Source organism: Haliaeetus albicilla, chromosome 5 (assembly GCF_947461875.1).
Source record: "Haliaeetus albicilla chromosome 5, bHalAlb1.1, whole genome shotgun sequence".
Taxonomy (NCBI): domain Eukaryota; kingdom Metazoa; phylum Chordata; class Aves; order Accipitriformes; family Accipitridae; genus Haliaeetus; species Haliaeetus albicilla.
In genome coordinates, this window is record NC_091487.1 from 40,252,421 (window position 1) to 40,279,785 (window position 27,365).

General features: G+C 47.0%; 1 protein-coding gene across 3 annotated transcripts in view; it reads left to right on the forward strand.

Moving 5' to 3' along the window:
- Positions 1–27,365, forward strand: part of RGS6 (regulator of G protein signaling 6) — a 298,899-nt gene that overhangs the window by 266,005 nt on the left and 5,529 nt on the right. For 2 of the 3 annotated variants that reach the window (XM_069784286.1, XM_069784287.1), the window contains exons 16-17: positions 5,027–5,116; positions 12,973–13,026. In XM_069784286.1, the coding sequence (XP_069640387.1) occupies positions 5,027–5,116; positions 12,973–13,026 (144 nt within the window). The remainder of the gene's footprint in view (positions 1–5,026; positions 5,117–12,972; positions 13,027–27,365) is intronic. The other variant, XM_069784288.1, reaches the window with a different exon arrangement.

Consider the following 27,365-nt stretch of genomic DNA (forward strand, 5'->3'; position numbering starts at 1 on the left):
CCCTCCTCAGGGTCACGGCGCTCTGACTGCGAGAGACCTGAGATTACATTGCAGCACATTGATTTGAAGCAGGTGCAGCTTTGAGACAGTCTCTGCTATCTCAACCACCTCCCACATTCCCGTCTGGATTGCAAACTTTCTTTTTTCTTTTCTCCCCCTTTCCCCTCTTGTCAAGAAAATTTACAGAGCTTGTCCTTCATCTCATTCCAAAGATAGAGCCTGTGGAAGGAAAACAGCCGAGAGATGCTGAACCTTATCAGGGTTTATTTCCCTGCACTTAAGCTGTCAACTGTCAGGGGCGGGATTTCCTCTTGGTTTCATGTAACTGTAGAAAAGAATTTTTTTGTGAGTTACCTGGCTGGTTCCTTTGTTATCTAATTCACAGAAGTGACAACATTTCCCCCTTTAAAATGTACTGTTTGTTCTCCTTTATATCATGCAATGGCGATAAGTGGAACGCTTACGCTGTCTGAAGTGTAACTCTCACGATAGAAGCCTAGGTACAGAGAAGATGCTCAGTGGAGCTGGATAGCCCTCAGGACTGCTGCGTAGTTCTTCCCACCATGAAGCAGATGTGATTCAGGTGCATGAAACACAAAAGGGGGGCTGCCTTTTTCTCAAGAAGAGATGCACGCAGACCCCATTCCCTCTGTTGCCCTGGTTCAGGATCTGGGGAACAACAGTTCTGGGGATGTTTGACAGCAAACCCGCTCTGCTTGCAGGACTGTTGTAAGGGAATTGTTTGCTTCCTGGATATGAAATCCACTGTAATTACAAAAGCAGGTTATTGTGTCACCCTCCGTGTTAGACCGACATTTCCAAATGTGCGTCCATCCTCGCAGGGTAGCATCAGTACAGCCAGCACTCATCAACAGCATGCTGTGTGAGGGACTAAGTGACTGGTCAGCTCAAAAAGCCAGCTCGCCAGGGCTTGCTCGCACATGTCAAGTCAGTCCCTGTCTCCAACTCGCAGCTGCCGCCGCAGTGGCCTGAGATGGTGGCTTGGTGCTCAGAGGTAGCTGCCAAGGCTGCAGGGGAGAACAGTGGGATGCATGATGCCCGTCAACTCCTGGCCAAAGGTTGAAAGACTTTTTTTTTTTTTCTGCTTTCTATCTGGCTTTAGCAGCATGGTGCTACCTTGTTTAAGGGTTTAATAGATCACTTGGGCAATTTTGTTAGACAGTTGGGTTTTTTGTTTTTGCAATGTGAATCCCTAAAGGATTGCTGTCTTAAGGATAGAGCAGGGAGCTGGAAGTCTGAGCCCTACCTGGGAAGCGATACCCAGCAATGGCTGGGAGATGCTACACTGTCTAGATGAAATGTTTCTCCTGCTGTTGTGCAGATGTGGCACAGGAACTTCCAATGACACTTGCAAAGAAATGTCACAATGATAATTCTGGCCAGACTGCTCGCAGTGCAAGAGACTGTCATGTCCAGAGCTGCAGCCGTGTTGTTAAAAATTACACAAGTAGTGCAATTGCTTTGTGTATTCAGGGAGCCAGTAATAATGAGCTCATTACCCTATAATAAACAACTTTACAAAGTGCAGAGTTCTCTCAGCATACGGACGGGAAGTCTCAAATTTCTTACCAACGGTGTCAGGTATGTCAGGGAGCATGCGTGTGTATAAAGTGCATCACTAGAGATGCTGGCTGTAGTTGGAGATTTCAGTCTGGTGAGGTTGTGCTCCCTCTCCACCATGTGATAAAGAGGAGGCACGAAAGCACCTGCTCAGTAAAACAAGAAGTGGGAGACCAGTGGTTTGCGGTGATCCAAAGTGAGTTAAAAATCCATGATAGAAAGGGACAAGCCAATTTGTGCAAGTTGCACAGAGCAGCTAAATCCGTGCACACACCTTTGTTGATATGCCTGTTGCTCAGGCTTCCGCAGAAGAATATGTTAGTTGGTAGACCTCCAGTAGCTTTCAGTGTATTTATGAAATGAGGGGTTGCTAAACACTAGCTGTAAATTCTCCCTCGAAAGTCACAGATTCTAGAAAGTATAGCAGAAAATAGCTTGGTGGCAAAGAACAGAGTAGGCTAAAGATGAAAAAAAAAGTCTTAGCCACTGGCGTTTCCTGTCCTGCAGCTAGATTTGTTGTGTAAGTGGGCTGAAAACACACTGCAGCCACAATTTTAGCAGGAACCTTCATGGTGCAGTCTCAGTGGGGATTTTGGCTGCAGCAATGTAAGTGTCCTGTACTGTTGCAAATTGGAAGGCAATCTTTGCTGACCTGAGCAACTGGCTGAGACTTCCAGTAGGTGCTTCAGAAATGCAGTGCTGTAAAATAAATCATCGATGTATCATTTGTGCCTCCAGTACAGAGCTTCTTCAAAGCAAGCCCTTTGAATTCTTGCAGTTAAGCAGTAAAGTTTGGTTCTGAAGCTATGCATGTCCCTCCCTTCCCCTATGCCCAGCCTTCTTTCTTCATTAGCGTTCAAAGCCTAGGAATAGTTATTCCCTGTTTGATTATATCTTTGGTGAACAGCTGAAAGGTAGCGGTGTTGCTGCTCAGTGATTCCAAGATGTGAAAAGCAGGGAAAATGCTTCATACTAATCAGCTAACTGCAGTGGCAGTTGGGCTGTGGGTGTGCAATAGTTCTGTTTTTCAGGGAAGGGCTTCAGTTAAGAAGTCGGCTTGTGGTTTATTTCATCTCAGGATCAAAGTAATTTTTGCCCCTTCCCACAGCCAGATATTGAGTTTATACTGTTTTAAGGTCAGATACATGAAGTCATCTTGACATGAGCAAGAATGATAGTTGTCGCTGGCATGCCGGCGGGTTGTACGGCCAGCCTGGTGTGTTCTCCTTTGCCTGCAAACACCTTGTGTGATCTGTCTGCACGGCAATGAACGCTGAATGTTATTTTCCAAAAATGTTGTTACTGTTTTTCAGAGCAGACCCGTCTGTCTGACCACAGGTAAAGAAACCATTTGGAGTCCAAATTAATCACGTGTCTATCAAAATGTTAATCAAAATACCCCTGTCACGCACCACCCTACCTCAGCCCCACAGCACCCTCCTGCCCGCTTCAGCACCCCCTCCCACCAGCATCCTGCATGTACTGGGTGCTGCAAGGGAGGACCACTAAGAGAAGGGAGGTTCTGGAGACCCCTCAGGCCCTTTACTGTTGATGGGCTACAAGGTGGCTGCCCCACTTACTCATCAGTCTCCTCATGGTCCTGGAAGAGGAAGGAAAAAGACTGCTAGGTATATAGTTAGGTGGGGTTTTTTCACAGGTAATTATGAAGAACTCATTAGGAGGTGAACTCCGTCAATGAAGTGAACTCATTACAGGTGAACTGGTTGCAATATGGTTGGGTTCAAATCAACTGAATCCTGAGTTTCTGCTAGTTAAAGTATTTGAGAGACAGCTGATGTTGAAAATCCTTGTCCACACCAGAGAAACGGAAACCTTTTGACGACCATATCCATGACGTGCATTATTTTCCCTCTTCTTGTCTTAGCGAGTACTTGGCTCATTCTGTCCTGAATAAATAGAACAAATGTCCCACAGCTGGATGTGAAATCTCATGGCAGTGCTGTAGGTGAGAAGTGTGAAGCTGTACTCTCCCTTGTGTTTTTCTGCAGCAAGGAAGGGTGACAGTTGCTAAATGGCTTTATATGAGCATTTCTATTGCAAAATCTTGTGCTATCCTTCAGATAGATAGTGCTACACAAATGAGGATCTGTCAGGTCTGAAAGCAAGTATGGAAATTAACCACTAAAAATTGTTCCACACCAGGTTGTAGCTCAAAGGATATGTTTATGCTGTGTCATAGGAAAACCAGTGGCAGTTATGCTCCTCTTGGGACTACACCGAATAGTGCGAGAAAGCTGAGCTAAGCAGTTCTTCTGTGTATAGACAGGTCATCACTAATTACCCATGATGGTGAAGATAAGGGAATTCTGCTTGGCTTGTTAACACTGTGAAATAAGCCATGCGACTTCAGTCTGGTTTGGCTCTTCTAAAGTTTTCTGTACGATGGCTTTAGGGCAGGAGAGAATATTTCACGTTGTATAAATCAGTATAGATAAAATTGCTAATTAACTCTATAAAAGTGCTTCCTTGGGCAAAGTCTAAGAGAAATGTCCAGGGTGCCTGTTTTTCTCTTGAGTTCCTTTAGTATGTTCTCAGTCTTTATTTGGTCAAAGTATTTTGATTTGATTTTCTTGGCATTTGGGATAATATCTATTACAAATCCAGGGATAATTAGGAGAAGAAGAGCTGACTGTGTTAAGGGTTTCTCAGCAGGAAAGTAAAACTAAGCAAGGAAATTGGAAAAGGATAGGCATTAAGTTCTGCTGCAATAAACCACTGCTTTCTAAGTTTGAAGATGCATGTAGTAAGTGTTCTCAGAGCAAACTGGTAACAGTAGTTTGACTTGCTATGAGAAAAAAGACCCTATGGGAGGGACTCATCTGACATAACTTCATACATATGACGTAGCCATCCACATCTGAGCTAGTTGTATAACCTCCTTGCATAGTCACCAGAGATACAGGCTTTTTCAGGTTGGCTTGCTTTAATTCTGTGTCTTAAGTGGAGATGAAATGTGTCCAAGTATTAGTTCCCCTCTATGAACAGGAGGGGAGTGCTGGGTGATAGTTCAAGTATCTATGAGTGGTAAAATGAAACCTAATCTATGGGATGATTTCTGGTGTTTATTTCTTCCTTCTTGAGACATCCCAGTATTTTCAGCCTGGCTAGACACCTGCTTATAATCTGGGGACTTCTGAGAGTTGCAGTCTTTGCAGAATAACGCTGATTACTGAATAATGTGTGACAGCCTTTGGGGTGAGGGCCATCTCTTTGTTTTGTGTTCGTACAGCCGCAGGCACAGCAGGGTCCTGCCCCAGGATGGACCTGCTGTGCACTACCACAACACAGATAATCAATAGTAGCAGACTTAATTAGAACTTTGATCAGTCTTTCTTCCTTCTAATTCGCTGTGTTTTAAATCCCTGTGATGTCTAAATGAGGTTTGATAACAATTCTCTGTCTCTCATTTCCTCCTGTCCCACAGGAGCACATTTACAAGCTGATGAAGAGTGACAGCTATGCGCGCTTCCTCCGTTCGAATGCTTACCAGGACTTATTGCTGGCGAAGAAGAAGGTATCTGTTGGAAAGGACGTGCTTGCATCTCTTAGCACCTCTTGATTCTCGCCTGCTGCTTGCTGCTAGTGTGAAAATGAAAATATTGTTTCCTTTTTTTTCCTTTATTTAAGAAAGGAATGAGCACTTTTGTTTTCTTCACTGGGGGCACAGGGTACGGCATCTGTATGCACAGCCTCAGCATGAGTTTTGGGGAACGCGTGGTGACCCAAGGGAAAAATAATACGGAAGAGTGTTTGTCTTGCACAGCGGTCTTCCAAACTCGGTGCAGGCAATTAAAATTGTATCTGTCTCCTCTTCCTCATGACAAAGATGGTGTCTGGTATGAAGAGCAGAATCCATCGATCTATTTATTACTGGTGCAAATTTCACCCATGCTGGTTTTCACCTCCCTTGCCTCACCATGTGATCTTCCCTTTGGATGCCTTACCTATAGACCCCCCTGCAGTGATTCCCATGCTCCTTTTCTCCCTTTCCCTTGCTTTTGGCTCCCCAGAGATGTTTCCTTTTCCTTGGAGACGAGAAATAATTGCAACCCATGCGGTAATCAAGAATACCGGCCACATTGTCTCACAGGAGAAATGGGTTTGAGCTCTTCTTAGCCTTTTTGGTGTCTGCATGTGCTCTGCCAGCACCATGTTTCTGCCAGGAACCCCCAGTTCAGGGTAGCAAAGCAGTGGTTACATAGAGTTATGGCAGCTCCTGTCCAAGTGTCCCTTCTTTCTGAGGGAGCTGGGAGGTAAGCTACTGCTCTCTGCATTTGTGGTTGTGTTCAAATGCTTCCTGCACCTCCTGACTTATTCCCGTAAGTCTACATGTCCGTCTGTGTGCATGTGCACGCATATACACGTGTACGCATCCCACTTACATGTGGCTTCCAGGACCGTTCATAAACTGACTCCTGACTCCTGCAGCCTGAGCGTGTGGTTTCCCATCACCATCTTCCCTGCTGTTTTTCTGCTGCATTCTCCATGTGCTGCCAAATTACATTGCATCGGCACAATACAATGAAATCCCAGTGGTATTTTTGTCCTGATTGTCATTGTGTGCCCTAAAAGCATGCATATGGTGACAAAAGGAGACAAACCCCTCTGTCTGCTGTGCCTGGGACTACTGGCAGGTGGATTAGGGGAAGGTAATGGAGGGCAGCCGTTGGCCTTATGTTTCAAAATGTCTGGTTTGAGACAGCATAAACCAGTGCTGTTTACATTTGGAAAGGTTAGACCTGACTTAGAGTTGAGAGGCTGTGGGGAAAGAAGGAGGTGCAAGGCAAAGTCTTCTGATGGTATAAAGCATAAAAACCTTTGCCATCTTCCTACCCCCATCACCTTATGGTTCTCTCTTCCCCCAAGTCTCCATTGAACACGTGAGGGTGCATGTGCTTGAAAGCAGAAGAGTTTTCTCCACCCAGCTGAGCCCATTCAATCTGGAGGTGTTTTTTTTTCTTTTTTTTGCAATCCTTGTTTGCTGTCAGATCAAGCCCTGGATATGTCAGCATGACATCCTCATCCCTCTGCAAACTGCCGCAGGAGCAGGTTTTGGTGTCATGTTAACACAGCCATGAAAGTAAGAATCAAGTTTCCTTTAGAAAGAGCTGTGGGTGCACGAGTAAACATAGCAAGGCACAAAAAAGGCAGGAGTAGATCTGTGCAGATGCGTTGTTCACCAGCTTCACACGATGCGGGAGGGGAGTTGATGTTGCTCCAGAATCTGTAAAGCTCTTTGCAATTGCATTGCATTGTGTTGGGCAAGTGAATGTTTCTGAAACAGTGTAGGTACAGAGATGCTGACAGAAAGAACAGCACGTTTCTGTACGGTAAGATCTTTAGTACCTTTGGTGCAGCTTTGAGAGGCATCCCTTTAAAATTCCTCTAAATAGCTGGAAAGCAGAGGGAAGGAAAAGAGAAACCCAGTGGCATATCAGAGCCTGCGTGGATGGAGGATTTGGTTTAGAGCCTGCATACAAAGTCCTGGATTCACTGATGTGAGTAAAAATTCACTACAGTTGTTGAAGACTTGATAAGTATGTTTCTCTGGGGCATGAGTATATCTTGCCCCAAAGACATTAGCCTAACATTGCCTGTATACTACGCTGATACAATATAGCCTTACTTTTATTACCGAAAATAAGTTCTTCCAGAAGCATAGCATGATAGACTTGGGCTAAAAGAGTTGCTTGCACAAAGAAAATGAACTTCTCTATGGCTTGAGATTCACATGTGAATATTTTGTGGATAAGTTTATGTCATTTGTGATCATTTGCCCTCCAGCACTGGGTTGCGGCAAGCTGAGAGGGCAGGAAAAAGGGAAAGATTGACTGTGGCTAGAGCAGAGGACTGGGAGCCACAAAATCCATGTGCTACCCTTGGTTCCTCCACTTACTTTCTTGTGTGACCTTGGGGAAAAGAAGGTTCAACTTTGCCTGCCTCATATCCTCTTCTCTGTCGAATGGGAATAATAATAGCGACCTGCTCAGTGGGGAGGTGGCAAGGTTTGCTTGGTGCCTCAAAACATGCTTGACATTTTTGAGATTTGTAAGGTACTGTAAGTTGGAAGAGTTACTTTTCTTCCACACCGTACAATAACCACAGATGTGGGAGCTTCCCCTTGCTGCTCTGGGAGTGCAGTAATGGAGGGGAGGGAGGGAAGAGAAATTATGGGTCGGGACTGAGATACAATGACAGAATTATGAGGGGGACCAGGGAGGATAAAAGGAACATATTGTTCACACCACTAACTGATGCAAGACAGTGGACGTAGGCTGCATACAGACCAGGCATACATACTTTCTTAATCCATTTTAGATTTTTTTTTCTCCGTTCTTCCCAGTGTCATTATTACAAATAACCACAGTATTATTGGCCTTGATCCTGCAGATTCATGGAGCTCAGCGGGGAACATGAGGTTGGCCTCCAGCAAGGGTGTGATTGGAAGCAGTGAGCTGCAGAGGGGGAAAGCTGGGTGTAGCTCCCTGCCTCGCACAGAAGTCCTCCTCCCCTGCCAGCCTGGAGAAGAGCAGGGACGAGGGCAGAGCCCCGTCCTCGGGAGGAACGGCTGTACCCCCAGCCCGATTTGAGCTCTGTACCTCCATGCCTGGCTTTCCCCCTGCAGCAGGTAGAAGTCACGGGGCTGCTGAAAGCGGCCAGCTCAGTGGTGAAGGGCTGGACGGTGCCGAGATCCCCAACCGACTCATCGCGTTTTATTTGCGTATCCACGCAACACGCCCCGCTCGTGCCGCGCAGAGTCAAGCGTCGACCTGCTCCCATTCCTGCTGATACGCACCTTACTGCAGGCTACTTCACGGCAGGTAATCGCCGCCGCACCGCCCCCCAGCCCTCCTCCACAGCAGCCAAAATGGGGACTGGATGTCCTCAGAGGGCAGCACGAGTGCCCTGACAAACCTCCTCGCTGGAGGCAAGGAGGTGTTTGGGCTGGGCGACTTGGCTGCAGAGCAGGGGTCTGTTCCCTGGGGAAAGAGCAGCGTAGGTGAGTTAGTGCACCATGGAAAGGGGTGGGGGTGCCCCAAAGGGGAGCTTTGTTCAGGGTGACGGAGCGCCCAGGCACGCGCTCTGCTCGTTATTTTTGAGGAGAAAGGAGAGAAAGGAACAGAAAAGACCTTGAGGCACCTTCCATTACTCCCCGTGGAGGTGAAGCTATGACATTGGTGGGCATCTCTGCGTTAGCAGGCACCTGACTGCCAGCCGAAGCGGCAGCCGAGCTGTCGCGGCTCCGGCGTTCACGGCAGCCTGGCACGGGGTGGCTGGCGGCCGGCCGGCCCTGCCTGCAGGCAGGGCAGCGTCGCGGAAAGGCGGCCGCAGCTGCAGCGCAGACGGGCTGCGAGGCCACAGGAGTGAGCTCCGTCACACCGGGGGAAGAGCAGGTTGGTATTTGCTTGGTTTAGAGCATTGTTTTCCTCTCCAGCTGGTTCAGAGAAGGGTGAGTTCTCTTGTGGTCCTGTGCAAATGGACACAAAACAGGTGGAAAATACCATTCCAGCCATTTGGTAGCACTGTATGCGCCCTTTGCTTTCTCACTTAGGATGTGTGTAAATGACTGCTTGAGAAGCCTGGGACCTGATCTTGACCTGGAACACATGGTTTTCACCAAGTTAAAGTTCAAAAAAACCCCACCCCAAGCGCCAAAGTCTCACAGCAAAAAAAGGATTCAGTAGCCAACAAAATGAATCCTGGGGCAGAGAGATGGAAGGACGGGAGAGATTTTTGCAGACCTGCAGTTCAGAAGACCAAGCTTTTGGATGTATATCCTTACCCCTTTTCAGATCCCTGGCCAAAAGTGTCAGTAAGGCAATGGCTAGGATCTTCAAGCCATAAGGGACAGGCTCCATTTTCAGCACACACCTTTTGAAGCATTGCTTTTATCCAGACCCCCTGTCCCACCTGCTCTAGATTGTCCAGGAAGTTTCCTACTGCAGATTCTGTCCCCGTCTTAGTCCCATCAGGGGATGCATGACCAGTGATGATTCAGTGGCAGGACTTGGCTTGAATGTTGTAAAGATGCTGTGCAATTTTCTCATAATTACTTTTAATAATCAGTGTCAGCTAGTTTTTGTAAGTTTTTTTCTACTTAAACTGCTCTGTGCCAGCAGAATCTACACAAAAGAACTTAAAATTGGCATGGCTGGGTAAATGATTAATCATGAAGAAAAGGAAAATTTCGAGAAGACAGTCAATAATTAGCAAACGGCTCCGAAGTGGTGACATCCATTTTTGTGCACCTACCTGGGCTGAGAGGTTTTCATCTGCAGTGGGCATGGTTGTTTCATATTTTATCCAAATACACATGTCCTTTGCCATTAGCTGGTAGAGTCTGTTGGTGTATTTACTGGCAAAGATGACCCTTTTGCACCTAGGAGGACTGCTTGACCTGGCATGCACGTGTGTTTCTCTGCCTTTGCCCTCTCAGTGTGTGTTTGTGCAAATGCTGCTGTGGTGCTGCAGCAGGCACGGCTTTTGGGTCCGCAGCCTTTTCAGACACTCCCTGCGCAGGACCCCAGATCTGTTCACAGGACTGAGAGAGGTCTGACTCGGTCTCTTTTCCTTTTTTTTTTTTTTTTCCACTTTGTTATTTTTAAATTTCCTTCCTCTGCTGTGCAAGGCAGCCTCCACACCTCCGTGCCGCGCTGGAGGGATGCAGGCAGGCGGTGACCTTCGCAGCAGGCTGCCAGCCCCCCGGTCTGCAGGCAAGCAGAGCCAGAGCCACACAGCCAGCACCCACACCCACTGCCCTTAAAACTGCTCAAGCCAGCTCATCACTTTGCAGCCAGCCTGCCTCAGCTGCTTTTTATTGTACTAGAAAATGTCATGCTTTGACTCAGAGCTGGATGCTATGGGGATGAGCTTTCCACGCATCCAGCTGGTCCCAGCCTGCCGTCCCCATGCCAAATGCGCAGGGTTGCTGCAGCCTGCGCTTGCTAGGCGCTTGTGTGGGACACCATCGGTGCTCTCCGTGCCTGCTTCCCCACGCACATCTTCAGCTATGGTAGGGAAACAGCCTTTTGTGCAGCCCCCTGTGCTAGATGAGCTCTCGGCACCCCAACAAGGTGCTCATCATCTTTGGAGACCACCGTCCTGCTTTCCTGCTGAGTGGGAAGCGGAATCACCTTGCTGGTAGCAAAAACAGAGAGACTGAATTTTGACGGCAGGTGCAGGGGCGCAATCTGGCCAGTTTTCAGCAGCTCGTTCTCCTTTGTCCCCAATGCACGCCAGAGCTCCACTTTAAAATGCAGTCGGGCCAGACGCCGATTTTCCAGCCCACAGCAATGTGATGCTGCAGACTCCAAGTGCCTCGCTCCCCTGGGGAGCCTTGCAGAACACTCCGTCTTTTGTGTAGGTATTTCTTCTCCCGGGTGAACTTGTGCCTTTAATTTGGCTGCCGGTGGGTCTTGCTGCCCCTGCAGGAGACCAGCGTGGGGGCCCCGCACACGGCTGTGCACTGCTGTCCTCAGTCCCACTCGTGGTGACACGTTCAGCCAAGGTAGCAGGACTGCAGCCTCTCTCTGTCACCTCTGCTGCCTTGGGGTGTGGGGACACCTCTGAGGCTCCTTCAAGGAGGGGATCTGCAATGCTCCGAGCACTTGCACTGCTGTTACGCTCAGCAAAAGAGTGAGGCTGACATTTCTTTTCCCTTTCCTCTCCTCTCACATGTAGGGAGAGGCAACTAACCCTTGGGTTAGTGCATACTAAATACTTCTTTGCAGAACATTGGACTGGGACATTACTGCCTCCCTGCCCACCAGGAAGCCTGCTTCGTTGCTTGGTACATGCTCCGAGGCCTTGGCTCCATCCTCAGTGTTGGCTAAAATGATGTGCCTCTAGCTTTCACTTTTGATACCGCTTTTGGGACATCAGAGTTGATGGTGTGGCTTCCTCAAATGGTTTTAAGTGGGGAGGTTGCTTGACTCTTTCTTCTGGACAAAGAATATTGCTTGTCTTAAAAGGGCCTTATGTTCTGGTCTCATCTCTGGCGATGTGACAGGGAGAATCAGCCCCACCTCTGCCTGGGATGCTTCAGACGAACCTTGTAAACATCAGAGAGCTGTGGCAGCTGTGATGAACATGCAGAAGAATCAAAAGGCTTTGCCTAGACTCACCTACACAAGTTCTCATCCAATTTATCTGATATGCTTTCGGCTTCCTTACATCTTCTTTATCTGGTTTTTGCACTGGTGCTTTGTCCTGGGGGTTGTTAGTGCAGCTGAACCTGTGGCAGATGATATGGCAGGCGGGTGCCTCTGATGAGCACATCCAGTGCAATGCTTATTTCCAGCGCAGTGTCATACACCATCATTACTGTGGCTCTCCCTTATATGTAGCTCCTTATCCCCTTTGCTGCAGTTTTACTTCCATCTTATCACCTCCATTTCGCTGGCTCACGACATTAAAATAAGTTTCTCTCCTGGAAATCAGCAGTGCCCACAGCTTTCTGATTGCAATGAGCTTTCCTTCATATTATCGAGTTTCTTCTCTTCTCTTCTCCATAACAATTTTTTCTCTTAGATATTCCAGCAAACATGCCAATAAATTATTTAGTTCTTCCTTGTTAGTGGCAATTACATCTCCCTTGTGCCAAATGAATGAAGCGCTGCAGTGAGCAGTCTTCCCAGGGATACGTTAATAAAGCCATGATGCACACGCTTGTCTTCTCGCAGTGAAGTTGAATGTCTTCTTGTGTATGAATAGTCCTGTACTCCAGATACAAAAATTTCAGTGCCCCAAATCTGCCTGTATCTTTCTGTGGCCTTGCACAGACGTACATACGCTGTCTTCTGTTTTGATGGAGCCAAACTTACTGGAAATGTGCTTCTACCCTCTGGATAAATAGAGGAGTGTGGGTTCCCTGGCAATGAGTTCAATGGTGGTTTTTTTTTCCAGTGCTGTATTCACTCACACATTGCTTTTTAATATTGTAAAAGTTACTGTGGTTTTTTTCATCTCTCTAAGCAAGTAGATGGGAGCCTCCGATCAGCTGTTTGGCAGATGTTAACCAGAATCAGAGGTCCCAGTTCAAACAGCCATAGAAGGAAAATTCAATGAACAAGAAATCAATATCAATAGCTGTGAGACACAGCAATGCACAGACCTGTTTGAACCATTCAAAAAACTCACAGGAGAAAAGGTGACATTCTCCAAGAGTAAAAGTAGTGATGTCTCTCATTCTTTAAGGGGTTTTGGTTTCTTATGTTTGCTCTTGCAAACATTGATTTCTGCTTCTTACATTTTTTTTACAACTTTTCCCCCTTGCTGCTTCCTTATATTTTGCTGCTGTTTTGAAAAACTGCATTTAAGCTGAAGGGTTTTTTTCTGTATTTTTTTCTCCCCACTTTTTTCCCTATTAAGCCAGAGAATGAGCAAGGTCGTAGAACTTCTCTAGAAAAGTTCACTCGCAGCGTGGTAAGTTCCTTTTCTTTTCCCTCCTCCCTTTCCTCAGAACTTCATTTTTAGTTGGGGGGAATGTGGATGCTTGACTTTTTATTTCATCCTTTATTTTTGCAGCTAGAATCTTTGCAGCTTCTCTTTTAATACTGTAGCTCATCTAAATAGTAGCTCTAAAGAAGGAGGGGTGGGGGGTAGGGGAAGCAGAATTCCATAATGCTCATTCTAGCTTATCATCACTGCAAATCAAGTTGATTTTTGTCTAGAATGAAACGCAAGGTTGTCTTTTTTGCTGTGTTCCCACTACGGTATTTGTTGTGGCTTTTCCTTGCGCAATGAAGTAGAAGAGCATGGTTCTCATAGCGCCATTGCAACAGTATCCCTGTGGTTATATAGTGCATGCTTAACGATACCGTATGTATATACACATACATATCCACCCACAGCACTGCAGCCGCTTCCTCCGTTGCCCCCATCCATCAGTGCTCATGTAAATAGCGATGGGCAATACCCTTTGACTCGTTCATGATACCAATACTGGAAAAGGAGTGCAGTAACAGTAAGACACAACACTGTTAAACCTGTTAGATAAGTGGATGGTGGGATCTCAAGGGCAGCGGACAGATGTCCTCTCCTCTCTTGTCCTTCACCAGTCTCCAGCCTCCAACCAGTCTTTCCAGGTGGGGGAAGCTGGGCCAGCTATGAAGGGATGCTGCAGCGCAGGGCAGCGTTGGGCACCAGCTGGGGCTGCTTCTCTCCAGCCCCCAGCGCAGGACCCCAGAGCTTGGGCAATACCTACTCGTCCCACTTGCTTTCAGGGATCTACGTATGCAGCAGTTTTTCTAGAGAAAGGGAAGAGCAGGGCAGGACCCGAGGCAGATGCTGCAAGTGGGGTGGAGGAGCAGCGATACTGGGCAGCACGGGGTGGGACAGGCTGTCTGCATGGGGTGGCACAGAGCAAGCACAGGGCTAGAGCTGAACATACAGCAACTGGGTCAGTGAGGAATTACTCTTGTGTTGCTCAGTATCAAATACACTTTGACTTGATATGTCATATGGTTTTGGTATACTGCTATGGTCTCCATGTATCGCCCATCATTTGTTGTAAGGTGATACCGGGACAGCGGGGAGTCATCAAGTGGTCGATTCCTGTAGAAGCTACTGTACAGAACAATATTTCATACAAAGTTCATAGACCTTGTTATGGCTTTATAACAGCTTTATAATGAAGGCATTGGACTATGTGTATATACAGTACCTATGCTTGCGTTTGTGTGTGTATGTATGTATATATTTATAGATACACTATATACGTACACACGGCATCTAAATATAAAACATTTGTACATACAGATAGAAAGGGGGAAATTGCGCAGGTAAGTGTGAGCTGTCGTAGAGCAAATAAGCCTAGAGGGGTTCTTTCTGATGCTGCCATGCTACTGCACAAGCAACCCAAATGTAACACGCAGAGCTTTGTAGTATATCCACTGGCAGACTTCCTGGGGAATGTATTTATATAGCTAATGCATATGCACACATTTAAAATATGTTGATACAAAATATATCACTATGCCCATCTGCATATTTACTACTTTCTAAGAGTCTGCCAGAAAGAGGAATAGGCAAGATTTTTTTTTTTTAAACAAGCTATGCAGAAATATTTACACCGAATGGTAAATTCTGCTCCCAGATTTGCCAAATACATGGAAGAGTAACTCTCACTTTACTAGACTGGCTGGGTTTATAGTAACACAGCCAAGGACAGAATTTTCTCGTGCATTTGATTTGAAGGGTAACTTGACAAGCTCGGTTTGGGATGGTAGAATTATAATGTAAGTACCTGTAAAGAAAATCATTGTAGATTGGTTGGCACTTTAGTTCATTTTTGTCTTACTGGCTAGCATACTGTAAACATTTTCTTTCATTTTTCTTAATACAGATATAAAATATCGTCCTCTGATGGCATGGTAGCTACCAGAACTAGGAAAGGTCTGAATTCTTTATACTTTGCATTATGACAGTTTGTCACTACCATCAGATGAGAAAATAGTCACTATGTTGGCATGTCATCATGTCCTCAGAGGACAGCATTACCAAAGCGGTAACTTTATGGCATACTCAGGGGACTAAATTAAGATGAAGTTAATTCTGCATGCTCTAGTTCTCCAAAATGCACTGCAGTTCCCCAACTGTGTAGGAGTACAGCGGCCCTCGTTCCCAGAGCTCCACTATGCTTTAGTGATTGCTCATTACAGGATCACATATTCAAACTGACCCTGCACAGGCGCGCTGAAGCTAAGCATATGCTTAAGGTTTGGCTGGAACCGAGCCCCAGTGCTCGGCTCTCTTCGGGGGGAGCCCTAAGCCTATTGTGCAAACAGAGTAATAGGAGGTCACGTTTCCAGTGACAGCTCTAAGAGGAACATCTAAAACAACCAGGGCTAGTTTATTTGCTTTAAGGAGCCATCGCTGAGATGAAGCAGTAGCTCCCCGGACTCTGCTGCTCTGTTTGGCGCTGGGAGGGCGCAGTACCGCCCCGGGGAAATTTTCAGATTTGGCCACGGCATGTGACCCAGCGCTTTGGGAAGCGATTGAATTGAGGTCCTTGAAGGCTTGGCCTTACCGCGGCAGCACGTGCTCCGGGCCGTGCTCCTGCCAGGGGTCTGAGCCAGCCTGGTGGGTGCTGCGCAGCCGGACCTGCCCCGCAGCCTTCGCGCTCGCCGGGAAACCCTGCCGAAGTTACGGGAAGTATAAACGTGATGCAAAACTTGGGGCAGAACTCCAGAACTTTGGGTTTGGATAAAAACGTGAATTTGAAGGTGAATTGCATTTGAATTTCAACATTTGAATACAGGTTTCAAGAGCACAGTTTGACTGAAGACGTATGTCATTTAGCAAAAACCTCAGGAAAATTACTAGTCAGGGAATAGCTCAAAGACACTTACAGTGGGGAATAAAGTGGCCTGGCTGTGTTTGTTCTTTCTGCATCACCGTGATTGTTAGTAAGGTCATAAGAATACTTAAAATGTGTTTTAAAATACGGAGCAAATTCTCTCCCAGCATCAATCAGTTATTGTTTCCTATACTACTCTGGCACTGCAGGCCTATTGAGAACCTCCCCTGAATAATTTTTAGCTCATTGTTTCTTCAAATAAAGCAGTTACTATTGCCTAAATTTGCTGTAGCTTTTCAGCTGTGATAAGCAACACAGGAAAAACATATATCTAATGATGTTACGGTTTCCTTCTGCATCACTGTACTCAAATTCGGGGAACTTGGTTCCCCTAAGAGTGTAGGTGGCATAGGGCCAGAGCAGGACCATGGAGGTTCGTGACTCCTTCCTGGCTCATGATGCTCCTGTACTCACAGGGGTGCTTTCCATACTAGAGAAGGCCTATTTGTAGCCAGCATGCCAGACATGCCGGATTCCTTAGACAGTGAGTCTTCCCTTGAGTGAAAAAAATGAGACTCTAGGTTTGCCTGTTCTAGTTGCTTGGATCTCACCATCTCTTGTTTGAGAAAGACTGGAAAAAAATACAACGCTTCGGAAAAAAACAGTAAACCTTTGTCAACAAACTGCAAACCATCTTGCAGGCTTTTTGTCTCTTACTTGGGTTAAACCCCTCCCCGGAAAAATCTTTCAATGCTTCCAAATTGCTCTCCTGCACTGGGTGGAAAGCTGTACAGCTTGACTTTGGGAGCACAGACTTGGAGCAAGTGGAAGTCATCTTACCCACAGGGCTCCTGTACATCTCAGAGTCACAACCCAGGAGGCAGAGATTAACCCCAGACCATTTGACATCCTTTAGAAAGACACTGTGGAGCCCAGCTAGCCAGCCAGAGGCTTGCCAGCTTTAAGGGCATCAATGGGGAATAAGAAAGAACAGGGTTTTACAGATATTTTTTTCATACCGCTCTTCAATTCCTACAAGACCCACTGTCTCATCTTCCTTGGCTTGATACTTTTGACCAGGAAAAGGCAGCTCCTGCCTAATGAATCCACCAAGTTTTTGCACCAAATCTTTCTGGAAGCCAGGTGCTATCTGGTCCACATTAAGCAGGACACTGACAGCAAGATTTGCTAGGAGAATTTTCACTGCGGTGATGGTTCACCTTTTACTTCCAGGTCCTTTCAAAGTATCAGCTGATTCCTTTGTGCAATGGCCAAGAAGGGGCTTGTGTCCGCTGCTGGTCAGGTCCTCCTGGAGCGAAGGGCATGGCTTGCAGTGCCTGCCTGTCTGGGTTCCCCTTGGAGCAAGGGGACATCTGTCTGACCCAACGCCCAATGTGCCGGACATCCTCAACCTCCTCAGCTTACCTGCCTGAAGTCTGCAGCTGCGGCATCAGCGTGCGTCTCGTGGCAGCCCCCCACCACAGCCTGGGCAGCAGCCGTGCGGTCCCAGGAGCGAACATCGTGGTCATCACTCATCTGGTGAACACCAAAGGGCCACGTCCGCGTCACGGAGCAGATCACTACATGACACGCATCGCCCAGCACTGCTGGAGCAGAGGGGCAGCAGATTTCTTTTCTCCCCTGTTGAGGTTTTGAAGGGTCCTCAAAAATAGGTGGGCAGCACAGTGGTAGGATAGACATCACGGTCCTTGACCCCTTCGGCCCTATGCTGGGCTCCTGTGCCGTGAAATCACAGGTAGGAAGCCAGACTGGCTCTTCCGTGCTCTCCGTGGGGGCCCTGGGGAGGGGTCGGTCTCAGGGAGTTGCAGATCTGACAGTCTATTGCATCCGAGCACTTACTAATCCACCTCATTTAAAAAATGATGGCGCTGCACATGGAGGCAGGTTTATCTTATTACAATTTTCCTTTTGAATACAGCAAGGATTGACATTATGAAAGCAGAGTTAGCCTGTCTTCTCTCCCAAGTGAAGATAAATGGCATCATAAAAATCAGACATCATGTATCATATATGTTATAAATAATACCTGGTATTGAGGTAATAACTTAATTTTTAAGACACACATACACACAAATCCATATATCTACATCTCTCTCTTCTGTCATATTTGATCATCTTACTAATTAAAAGGAGCCTGCTATACTATTTTTAGCCATGCAGTCTCAGCCTAGCTGTTTAAACCACTGTAGTTTCCCATCTGCTTTAGAAATGATTTAATAATCAGATAGACAGAAGCTTAGTTCTCATAAGCTGAGGTGATCCTTCAGGGCCAAGAGTAGAATGAAAATATATTTTAATGAGTACATTTAAGGAAACCACTGCTGCTTTTGTCTCACAAAGGCAGCCACCAAGTCTCTGCCTAACTTGTGCTGGTGGCCATTTACATTTAATAAAGGGGGAAACAGGAGGAAGTTCCCTTGTTGCATCTTGCAGCATGTTAAGTACTGTCTCTAAAAGCAACGGTTACTCCAGCAATAACAGGGAATAAACCTATGGATACCAGCCTCAGCAGGTAACTTAGATAAACCTGGGCCATGATACTCAGACCTGAATTCAAACTTTCCCCAAATTGCTATATTCCAAGGAAGTAATTTCCCCTCTAAGAAAACTGGTGTTAAAGTTTCCGACTCAATATCGAGGTGGTGACCCAATGCTGAGAAGATTTTATTCCCGGCTGACACTTCTTTTAAGAACAAAAGGCACGCACACATGTATAGCTTTTGAGAGGATCAGAGTTCTCAATCTTTGTGTTTTAAAGGACAAGAGAGTGGCCAGACCATCGTTTATTCAGAATTTTTACAACTTCTGTCTGAATCAACTGATGTGGCACACTGCTAGTTGTTACGTTCCTGGACTGAAAAAGCTCTTTACCTGAAGAAGGTAAAGAAGCACTTGTGCATCTCTTCCACTGCCTGAGGACAGCGGGAAGAGTTGCACAACCTGGGAGAAGCGAGAGGCGTTTGCTGGCCGGAGCCCCTCGTGAAACTCAGCCCAAGCCATGGCAGGACCTGGCAGCTCCAGGCAAAACCAACAGCCTCGGGCAGAGAGTGCTGCACAGGCCTGGGGGGGCGAGGATGCAAGTGCCAGACTTCGGCTGGATATTGGAGTCTGGGGGAGATCCCTTTCCCTGTGTTTTCCCTGCCTCCTTCCTCAAGCCGTAGTGGTCCAGCACAGAGTATGCGGAGGTGTGATGTGCACAGGCCTCCCGTGGCTGCCTACAGCCTGCGCTTGCACCTGATAAGCTACAGGCTGTACTTTATCTTTCATTGTTACAGTCTGTAAATAGTGTAATACTTAACGGGAAAAGGAGCCCTCCTCTTAAGTCCTAGAGGAAATGTGAGTATGTAGTGAGACTAAAAGACTTGGGAGATTTATGTTAAAGTCGGCGTAGTAGAAGACATCAGATACAGGGAGGAGATGTGGTGTGAAATGTATCATGGAGTCAGGTATGAAGAAGCAGGGAGCTTTTCCAAGTGGTAAATTCAACTCGGTGCAGAAGGAGAATAAGGTGAAGGAAGAGGTAGTCTGTGTTCAAGCTGCGTGGGAAGTAGACTGTAGATTAAGAATATAAGAATGAGTTTTCTAATGAGCTTTAAAGACTCCTGGGCGTTATGGATGGAACATTTTGTACGGGACAGCAAGTCAATGAAGACTGAAGATTGTCTCCGTTCCCAGGCATAGGTGAATAACTGAATTGTCAGACTGGCCCAGCTTCATTAACCACAGGAGACAGAGCTGCAGTAAGCAGAAGGCAGAAGCTGGTAAGCAGGAGCTGCTGTAGCCCTTGCGTTAGCAGCAGCGGGGTGGTTTTGTGTTCTCATCCAGAAGCGTTGCAGGCAAAGTCCCACATTACATCCTTAATGACTGTGGAGCCAATGTCCCACCTTGGTTTCTCATGCAAGGATGACTTTTCCAGGAACAAGAATAGGACTGGAGATCTTGCATTTGATATAGTTGTCCTGCTCGGTGACCAGGACGCTTTCTCTCTGGAGCCTAAAACATCCTCGTCCTCCTTGCAGTGGAGCAAACGGGCATTTTCATGGTAGCATTTCCTCTGCTTTAGTGTTCTGGTAACTTTTGGCTGTTTCATACTAGGAACTAACCTTGGCTCAGGACTGTGAGTGCATCCCAATTCAGTACCCAGTGAGACCCAAAGTCCCACGTTTAATTTCAGTTCCACGTGTATCTATTAATTTTCATTATACAGCTATGAAAGCCTTAGTGTCTACCCTGCCTGCCTGCCTGCCCTTTCCTAGATGCTGTCAGCAGTCTTCTCTTCCAGCTCCCTGTTGTTACCCTCATTCTTCCCTGCTGCCACTTTCCCATCTTTCTGATCCTCAGCTTCATCCCTTGGCCACTGCTACTGCCTGATGCTAGTTTTTATGTCCTCTCGGTTTCTCAGCTGTTGGATCAGAGCCCAAGTCACACTCTAACTGGCCTGGTCCTATTCTTAATTCATGAGTATGGTGTCACACGCATGAAACGTGTTGATGGGATCTTATCTTTCTCAGGTGAACTATGTGGTATTTTGCACAGCTGTGTGTCACTGTGATGTATTACAAGTACTAACCATGAACACAGTGAAGAAGGCATAAGGCTGGAGGAAGAATTGCTGCCTGATATCATCAGGGCTCTCTTTTTAACTGGTTCCTTGATAATCTAATAGAACTGTTATATACTTACCAGCTTTCCCACTTTTTCACTTTCCCAGCTCTACCAGCCTGCATAAATAGATAACAGCATTTGAGGGTGTGGAAAGTATTCATGACTGCAATATAATAAAGACAAATGTTTAAGCCATTATGGGTAGAGAGTAGTGGTGGAGAAACTGGAAAGTATAAAAAGGTGATGCACTAGGATGCTGGTGAAGTGGGTGTAGGTGCAGACAGCTAGAAGGGAAGGATATAGGAATGGATGCCAAAGTCTCTTAGATTTGGCACCAAGAAAAGACATCTGGAAAAAGGGTTATTTTTATCTTTGGAAGATACTTTACTTAAAAAAAAAACATGCTTGCTCCACTACTTCAGTGATTACCAAATACTGGCTTTTACCGGGAAAAAGGTACTTGCATTATGTAGGTGATGAAAAGCATCAGAATGTACCCGAAGCATGAGGGGATCCAGTCAACATTTGCAACCTGTCATCTGATTGTTCTCTTATGTGCAATAACTAGTCAGTGCCGGTACCGAACACTGCGGAGGACTGGGTGCATGGCCTGTACAGTGCATGTATTGTCTGGTTGCCGCATGCTTGAATACGTTGCATCTATTCTGGGTATCGGCGTAGTACCTTACCTGGAAAATGTCTGCACTGTGTAGGCTTACACTGCACGCTCGTCAGTTTGGTAAGCGGTGGGTTGCATGTGTTGCATGTGTGCTGCGTAGTCTGTTCTGTGTACAGGGGCTCCTTTAAAAGATAAGTATTCATCGTTTCTAGTGGATAAGTTACTCTTCACTTCCCTTCCTACAAACACTGCTGTGTAGTGCTGCTGGCGCAGAATGGCAGCTGCCTTTCGCCCCCGAGGTCGCTACCTTCCAGCGGTGGGTGAGTGATCCCTGTGTGTACGGTTTGTTAAGTGCTTTGGGATCCTTCTGGATGAAAGGCACTCAGTGGAGCTCAGGATATACTTGCTATTCATTTACTGTCTTTTATTCCAGCCACATACAAACTCTGGAAGATAAAAGTTGGTACCTTCCCACTACAGACAGGTCTAGCTGCAGATACCAAACCAGGAACCTAGCAGGGTGTTTTGGGGGGAGGGCAGGCTTAGTACCTGCTGTGATTTCAGCCAAGCTTATTCTGATACTCCAGAGGGGTTTGATATTTCAGTGGTGTTTGTGTTTTCCTCTGACTGTGCAAGGTGTTTACATATCTGGTTCCCAGTCCCACTGAAGGCAGTTAAACAAACCGAATTCACTGCACACAAAGGAAAGAACAGAATCGCACCCTGCCTGAGAGCTAGACCAGCAACATGCAGTATGGTTTGAAAAAACACTCCACTACGCCATTGTATACTGGCTGCAGCGATCCATCGGTGCCTCCGTCTTCTCATTTTTTTTGTCGGAGGGAGGGAAGGGCCCTGGATCCGCAGCCCGAGGCTGCCCACCTGGCAGGGCTGTGCTGCAGAGCCCTCCTTCAGCGTGGTAAGTTTAAGCTGTCCGTAGGCTGCTTCAGCTCGTGCCAAAATTGGCTCAGACACATTCTCAGATACAAGGAGCCCAGACCGCTCCACAGCAGGAGAGGATCTTCCTCACGGTTCTGGTGGAATGGTAGAGGAAAGCTCCGACCGTTCTGAAGCTGCTCTAGGAGTGAGTGAGTTCGGGGCTTGTGTCAGCTCCTGGTTTGTGCCGTATGCAGTGGTGCGCTGGTATTTCTCAAAGCAAAATGCAATGCCTCGCTTAGGAAGCACGGGAAATCCTCACAAAACAAAATGGGTGTGGATGATACTGATTTTAATTGGACTGCAGCTCTGAACTGTTCCCATAGTGATATAAGCTGGAAGAGAAAGAAAACAGTACCAAACGTAGGCACCAAACCCATGGTTGCTCAGCTTCACTGTGGTCAGCAGTAATGGTGAGAAGCTCAGGTAACTTGTCAGCTGAGCCTTACAAGAGGAGTGGGGCCCACTCTGCAGGAGTTTGGGGTAACTCGTGAGACTGTGCTGGTGAGAATGGGTGAGCACCCTGCCTGCTGGGAGCAGCTGCTCCCCTGCTTACCCTCTACAGCCACTTTGCAGCTCCTGTTTTCAGTCTGTGTCAGCGTGTAATTGGTGGCATTGTCCACCACATTTTGTGTGCTAATTACGTTATATGTGTTCATAGTTTACGTGTCTGTGTTTATTTTGTGTTGAACTAAGTTATTTTCCCTTATTGTTTATGTTTTTAACTCTGTTTCATATTTAACGTCGTTAATTTATGTTACTTTATCTTATGTTTGCAATGTATCTTTTCATGAAAAATTCTAATAAAAAGAATATTTTTAAAATTACACAAAAATAAAATTTCCCCAAGATCTACAGTGTAATATAACATTGAAAACCAATGCTAGGGCCCTGGCAATCTCTTTCTTCAGAAGTAAAGTTTGGTGGCAGGTCATTGTCTGCCCACTGCCAAAGTTCTTGTAGTACATTAGCTAAAATGTAGGAAATCTGAGCAGTGCCTGTCACCATGTGAAAAAACTCAAATTCAGGCTGATGGAAGTAGGGTTTGCTCATCTCCAGTGGAGATGCAGATGCATCCTAGTCCTCTGCTGGGGGTCTTACAGAGGGACAGGGCAACACCACTTCCCAGGAGATGGCTTCTCCTCCAGGAAGGTGATGCTTCTGGCTAGAGCAGATTGAGCAACAGGCTGGGAGAAGGACAGCCCTGAGCACAAAAGAGGGATAGAAAGCAAGAAGTGGAGTCAGCTATAGCAGACAAAGTCCTAATCTGGTGGGTGGAGAGCGTGGAGGTGAACAGTCAGCATGAAAGCCCGTTGGTCTGTATTGACATGGCAAAAAGGGGAGCCTGTGCTGCCATACCAGAAGCTGCCCACGTGCTTCGTCTTCCCCGTCGCTGCAGCCACAAAGCTCCCTATGGGATAAATCCTGCCTGGGTGTTCAGGTAAGTTGTTGACGGCGTGCATGGGAGTGCTGGCTCGTGCATGCTGGTGGTGGTGAATGTCTGCATGCTAGATAGACGAACCGCACTCTGTGCTGGGCAGAGCACGTTAACATTGTGTGAAACCACAGGTACTGGACAAAACTGAACTTTCTATTTTAAATTATTTTTAAAAGTTAGTTCACAGCCTTTGCGTTCTCTCCCAACTATGCAAAGTGCTAGTTTGGGTAGATCAAAGCAAAGAACAAGATGGAAAATCAGGTGGCTCATACAGGAGGTTTGAAAGGAGTGCTGTCTCCTTTTTGTGTCAAAGCCCATACATATTTTTTTTTCTTCTCACTTGGCTTCTTGCCTACGTTAAATTGCTGAATTCTGCTTCATTAAAATAATTGCTAATTGCATTTTACACTTTAGTTTAGTAGCTGCTCAGCAAAGGCTCAGCCATCAAAGATGCTAAGCATCTTCTGTGACCTACAGGTTAATCTTCACTTCACTGGGCCTCAGTGAGAGCCCTGAAGGTCTGGTCCTCTGCCTGACGTGTAGCCAAGCAGTAGGGTGGGCCATATACTTGGAAGTCAGATTCTGGGGGGCAGTTCCCCAGAATTCCCTGACATTTTTCTTAGGTTACTCCAAATTCAGATTTTACACTGCCTCTAAAAACTGAGGCTCCTAGCATGCCAGTGTTCAGGGGTAAAAACAAAATCATGCATTTGGCTGCCCAGAGAGAACCGGACATTACCTGTGCCAAGGTGTGGTGAAGCTGCACGTCATCCTTGCCTGAAAGCTGTGTTACAGCTCAGCTGCTTGCAGGGAATGAGTGAAAAGAAAGCCTTCCTGCATCCAACAAGACACGCAACATATGCCCTACAACATATGCCCTACTGCTTGTGCTATGCTGTTTGAGTGACAACAGTCTGGGTTTTTAATTGTTGTAACCCTAATTAGTAGTGACAAATATTTTGCAATGGGAGGACTGGGGATTTCTTTATAAGCTTTAGACTCTGTGTAAAAAGTTTACTCCTTACATTCACTCTAATCTTGCCTTAAGTTATTCAACATATGTGTACGACAGGGTAAAAGCAGCACTGTAGTGTGCTAAGCTTGAAATCGTATGCTTTCCAAATCCCCTGCCAGCACAGCTTAAATGAAATTTATCCTGGAAATAAGGCAGGAGTTGTTGACATTTTCTTTCAGTGGGGAAAAGAGAGGTAGAAATGTGCGGGTGGCCACTGGTTTCACACTAAACAAAGACGTGTGGAAGGAAAAAATCGTTTATTTTGGTTGACGTTCTTAAAGAAACTAAGTGTTCTTTGTGCCAAACTTTCACATCGTAATAATCCAAAACTTCCTCACTCCGTCAGAGATCTCCCTGAGGGAATCCCGGCTGAGTGTCAGATGAGACCCAACATGACCTCTTGAGCCTGAACTTTCTTGGCATGTATTGCACCCAACTACGAACTGATTTAGCCACCTCCAGCTTCTCAGAGCAGCCCTTCACCTGACTGACTCAGGCGCTCACACCACGCGAGCCTCAGGGAAGGCTCGCAGGATCGCCAAAAACACGGGTGCATCTCGCCTCTGCTCTCTCGAGGTGGACATGGGCCACCCTCGCCTGGTCACCCCGACGCCTTTTTTCCGGGCGCAGGAAAGCGGTGAGGCTAAGGCATCGCATGGCATGGCCATGGGCACCCTCCCAGCGAGCAGGGGCGGGTGGGTTTGGAGGGACAGGCCGGGGGTCCTGGGGAGAGCGCTGGCCGTCTGGGGAGGGAGCCGCTGCGCCATCCCGAAGGAGCTGTGGGGTGTGCTACGCTTTGGCTTTTATCAGCCGGCTAGCACAAACCTTTTGTGTCTCCTGCTGGATTTTGTGCCCAAGAAGCCCCGGAGGGCTAAACCTGAAACAAAAATGCCGTGGGCTAGCCCCTCAACTGGTGTAAATCGGCAGCGGTTCTGTGAAAGCCACTGAGTCATGTTGATTTACCTCAGCAAGTGGATTCCATCCAGCATTTCCACCTGTGACACAACGTTTTGCTCCCTTGTTGTTCATTTTAGTACCAGGAAACAGATACCAGTTTTCCTAATGAAATGCAGTTTTTTCCTGATCGTCTTTATTTTAATGAGGATGTCTAAGATGAGAGAATCCCAAACCGAATGCCTGCATCCCACCCACCTCCAGCCCACAGATGTTCCTATCACTCAGACCCACGCCGTGAGGCTGATGCTTGTCTCTGCATTGGGTTGAAACAAAAGCCCCTACATCAGTACGCCTGTAGTTGGGGGCCACTTCGGTACCAAAGCTGAACGTTACACTTACTTACACCCCAGCGCTCTTGCCTGTAGCCAAAAATTTCACAGCATTAATCCCTCTGTGCGATTCCAGGGATCCCTTCACCATCTGTCTTGTCACAGAGGTGGACACAACAGCCGAGCAGACAACATTACTGCCTGCTTCTCGCCGTCTTAAAACAGAGCTTCTCGCACCCATCTGTTTGCCCGTCCCTGTGCGCGAGGCTGTTCGGCACCTCACGCTTCCCTGACGCAGTTTATCCTCCCGGACAGCTGGGCTCCACGCTGGGGACTCGTCCCAGCCTGCGGGCGGCAAGTTTGCGGCAGAGCCAGCCACTGGGTCTGGGTTCCCGGGCTAACACCTTTCCCCTGAGGTGGGGGAGCTGCAGATGGAGCCCACGTTTTGGCCACGACAGCGAGCAGTTGCCACTGGGAAAGCCGTGAGCGAAGTTTTGCTCTGCGCAAACCACAGCCATCGTCTCTGTTGCCGACCTGCCACCTTCTCCAGGGCGGCCTTTCTGCCAGGTGCCCCTTCCCCTCGGTCCGGCCCGGCACTGGAATTTCCCCCTTCCTGCTTTGAACACGTGCACGTTGAAATTGGGGCTGGATGTGGAACAGCGTTTGCTCCTCACCCTCACTGGACCCTGACGCAGGGAGCTGGCGTACCCCCAAGGCGCCTGCCTGCGAGAAGATAAGATGAAATGCATGTCGCAGATTAGTTAAGAGTCTGACTGAATAGTCATTATACAAACCCAAGGCTTATGAGGGTTTTTTTTTTTCCTAAGGAAGTATCCAAATATAGGCAGAAACTGAGTTTTTTTTTTCTAAAACCAGCTGTGCTATTCTTCCAGAAATTAACATCCACATCTTTACTACCTTCTTCCTATAAATGGGATTCAGGAACTGGTAATTCCTTAGCACTCTTTCTCCGGTATTCCTTACTGGCAGCACACTGACAGCCGCGGTTGCAGCCCTGCGAGTGCTGCCGTGTTGCCCCGCAGAAGACTTGGCCACCTCCTGGGGTAGCACTGGGCCGAGCTTCCCAGAAGTGCACTTAAAAATAATAATAATAATAATAAAGAATTTTATTTATAGTGAAAGAAAGCACACATGCCTTAAATGGCAGTGGTGCTGGCGTGTGTGCTGAGCTCTGGGAGGGAGCTGGTCCTTCCCAAGCCATGCCCGGGGTGTGAGCTCCGTTGTAGAGACAGAGAAGCCACGGAACTGTGACCGTGACTCTCTCGTCCTGGGCAGGACAGTCTGAATGACAACAGTGTTCCCAGCAGCCGACTGCAGATATACAGAAAGTGGCCAGATTAGGCTATGTGTGTTTGTGCAGCTGAGCAAATTATTTGGTAAAAGGTACCCATCTGAGTAACGAAATGAGGCTTCTGTAGGGACCTGTTACCTCCTCCTGGAAGAGCCCTAAATGGGAAGAGATTAGAAATCAAAGGGAGGGGGAGTGTTTCTTTTTTCTTAGGGTGTTAACTTGTTAAAGAAGGCTTATTTCAAATGAACTGCTAAAATTTACATTTCAAATTTTCCTACATTTTGCACATACT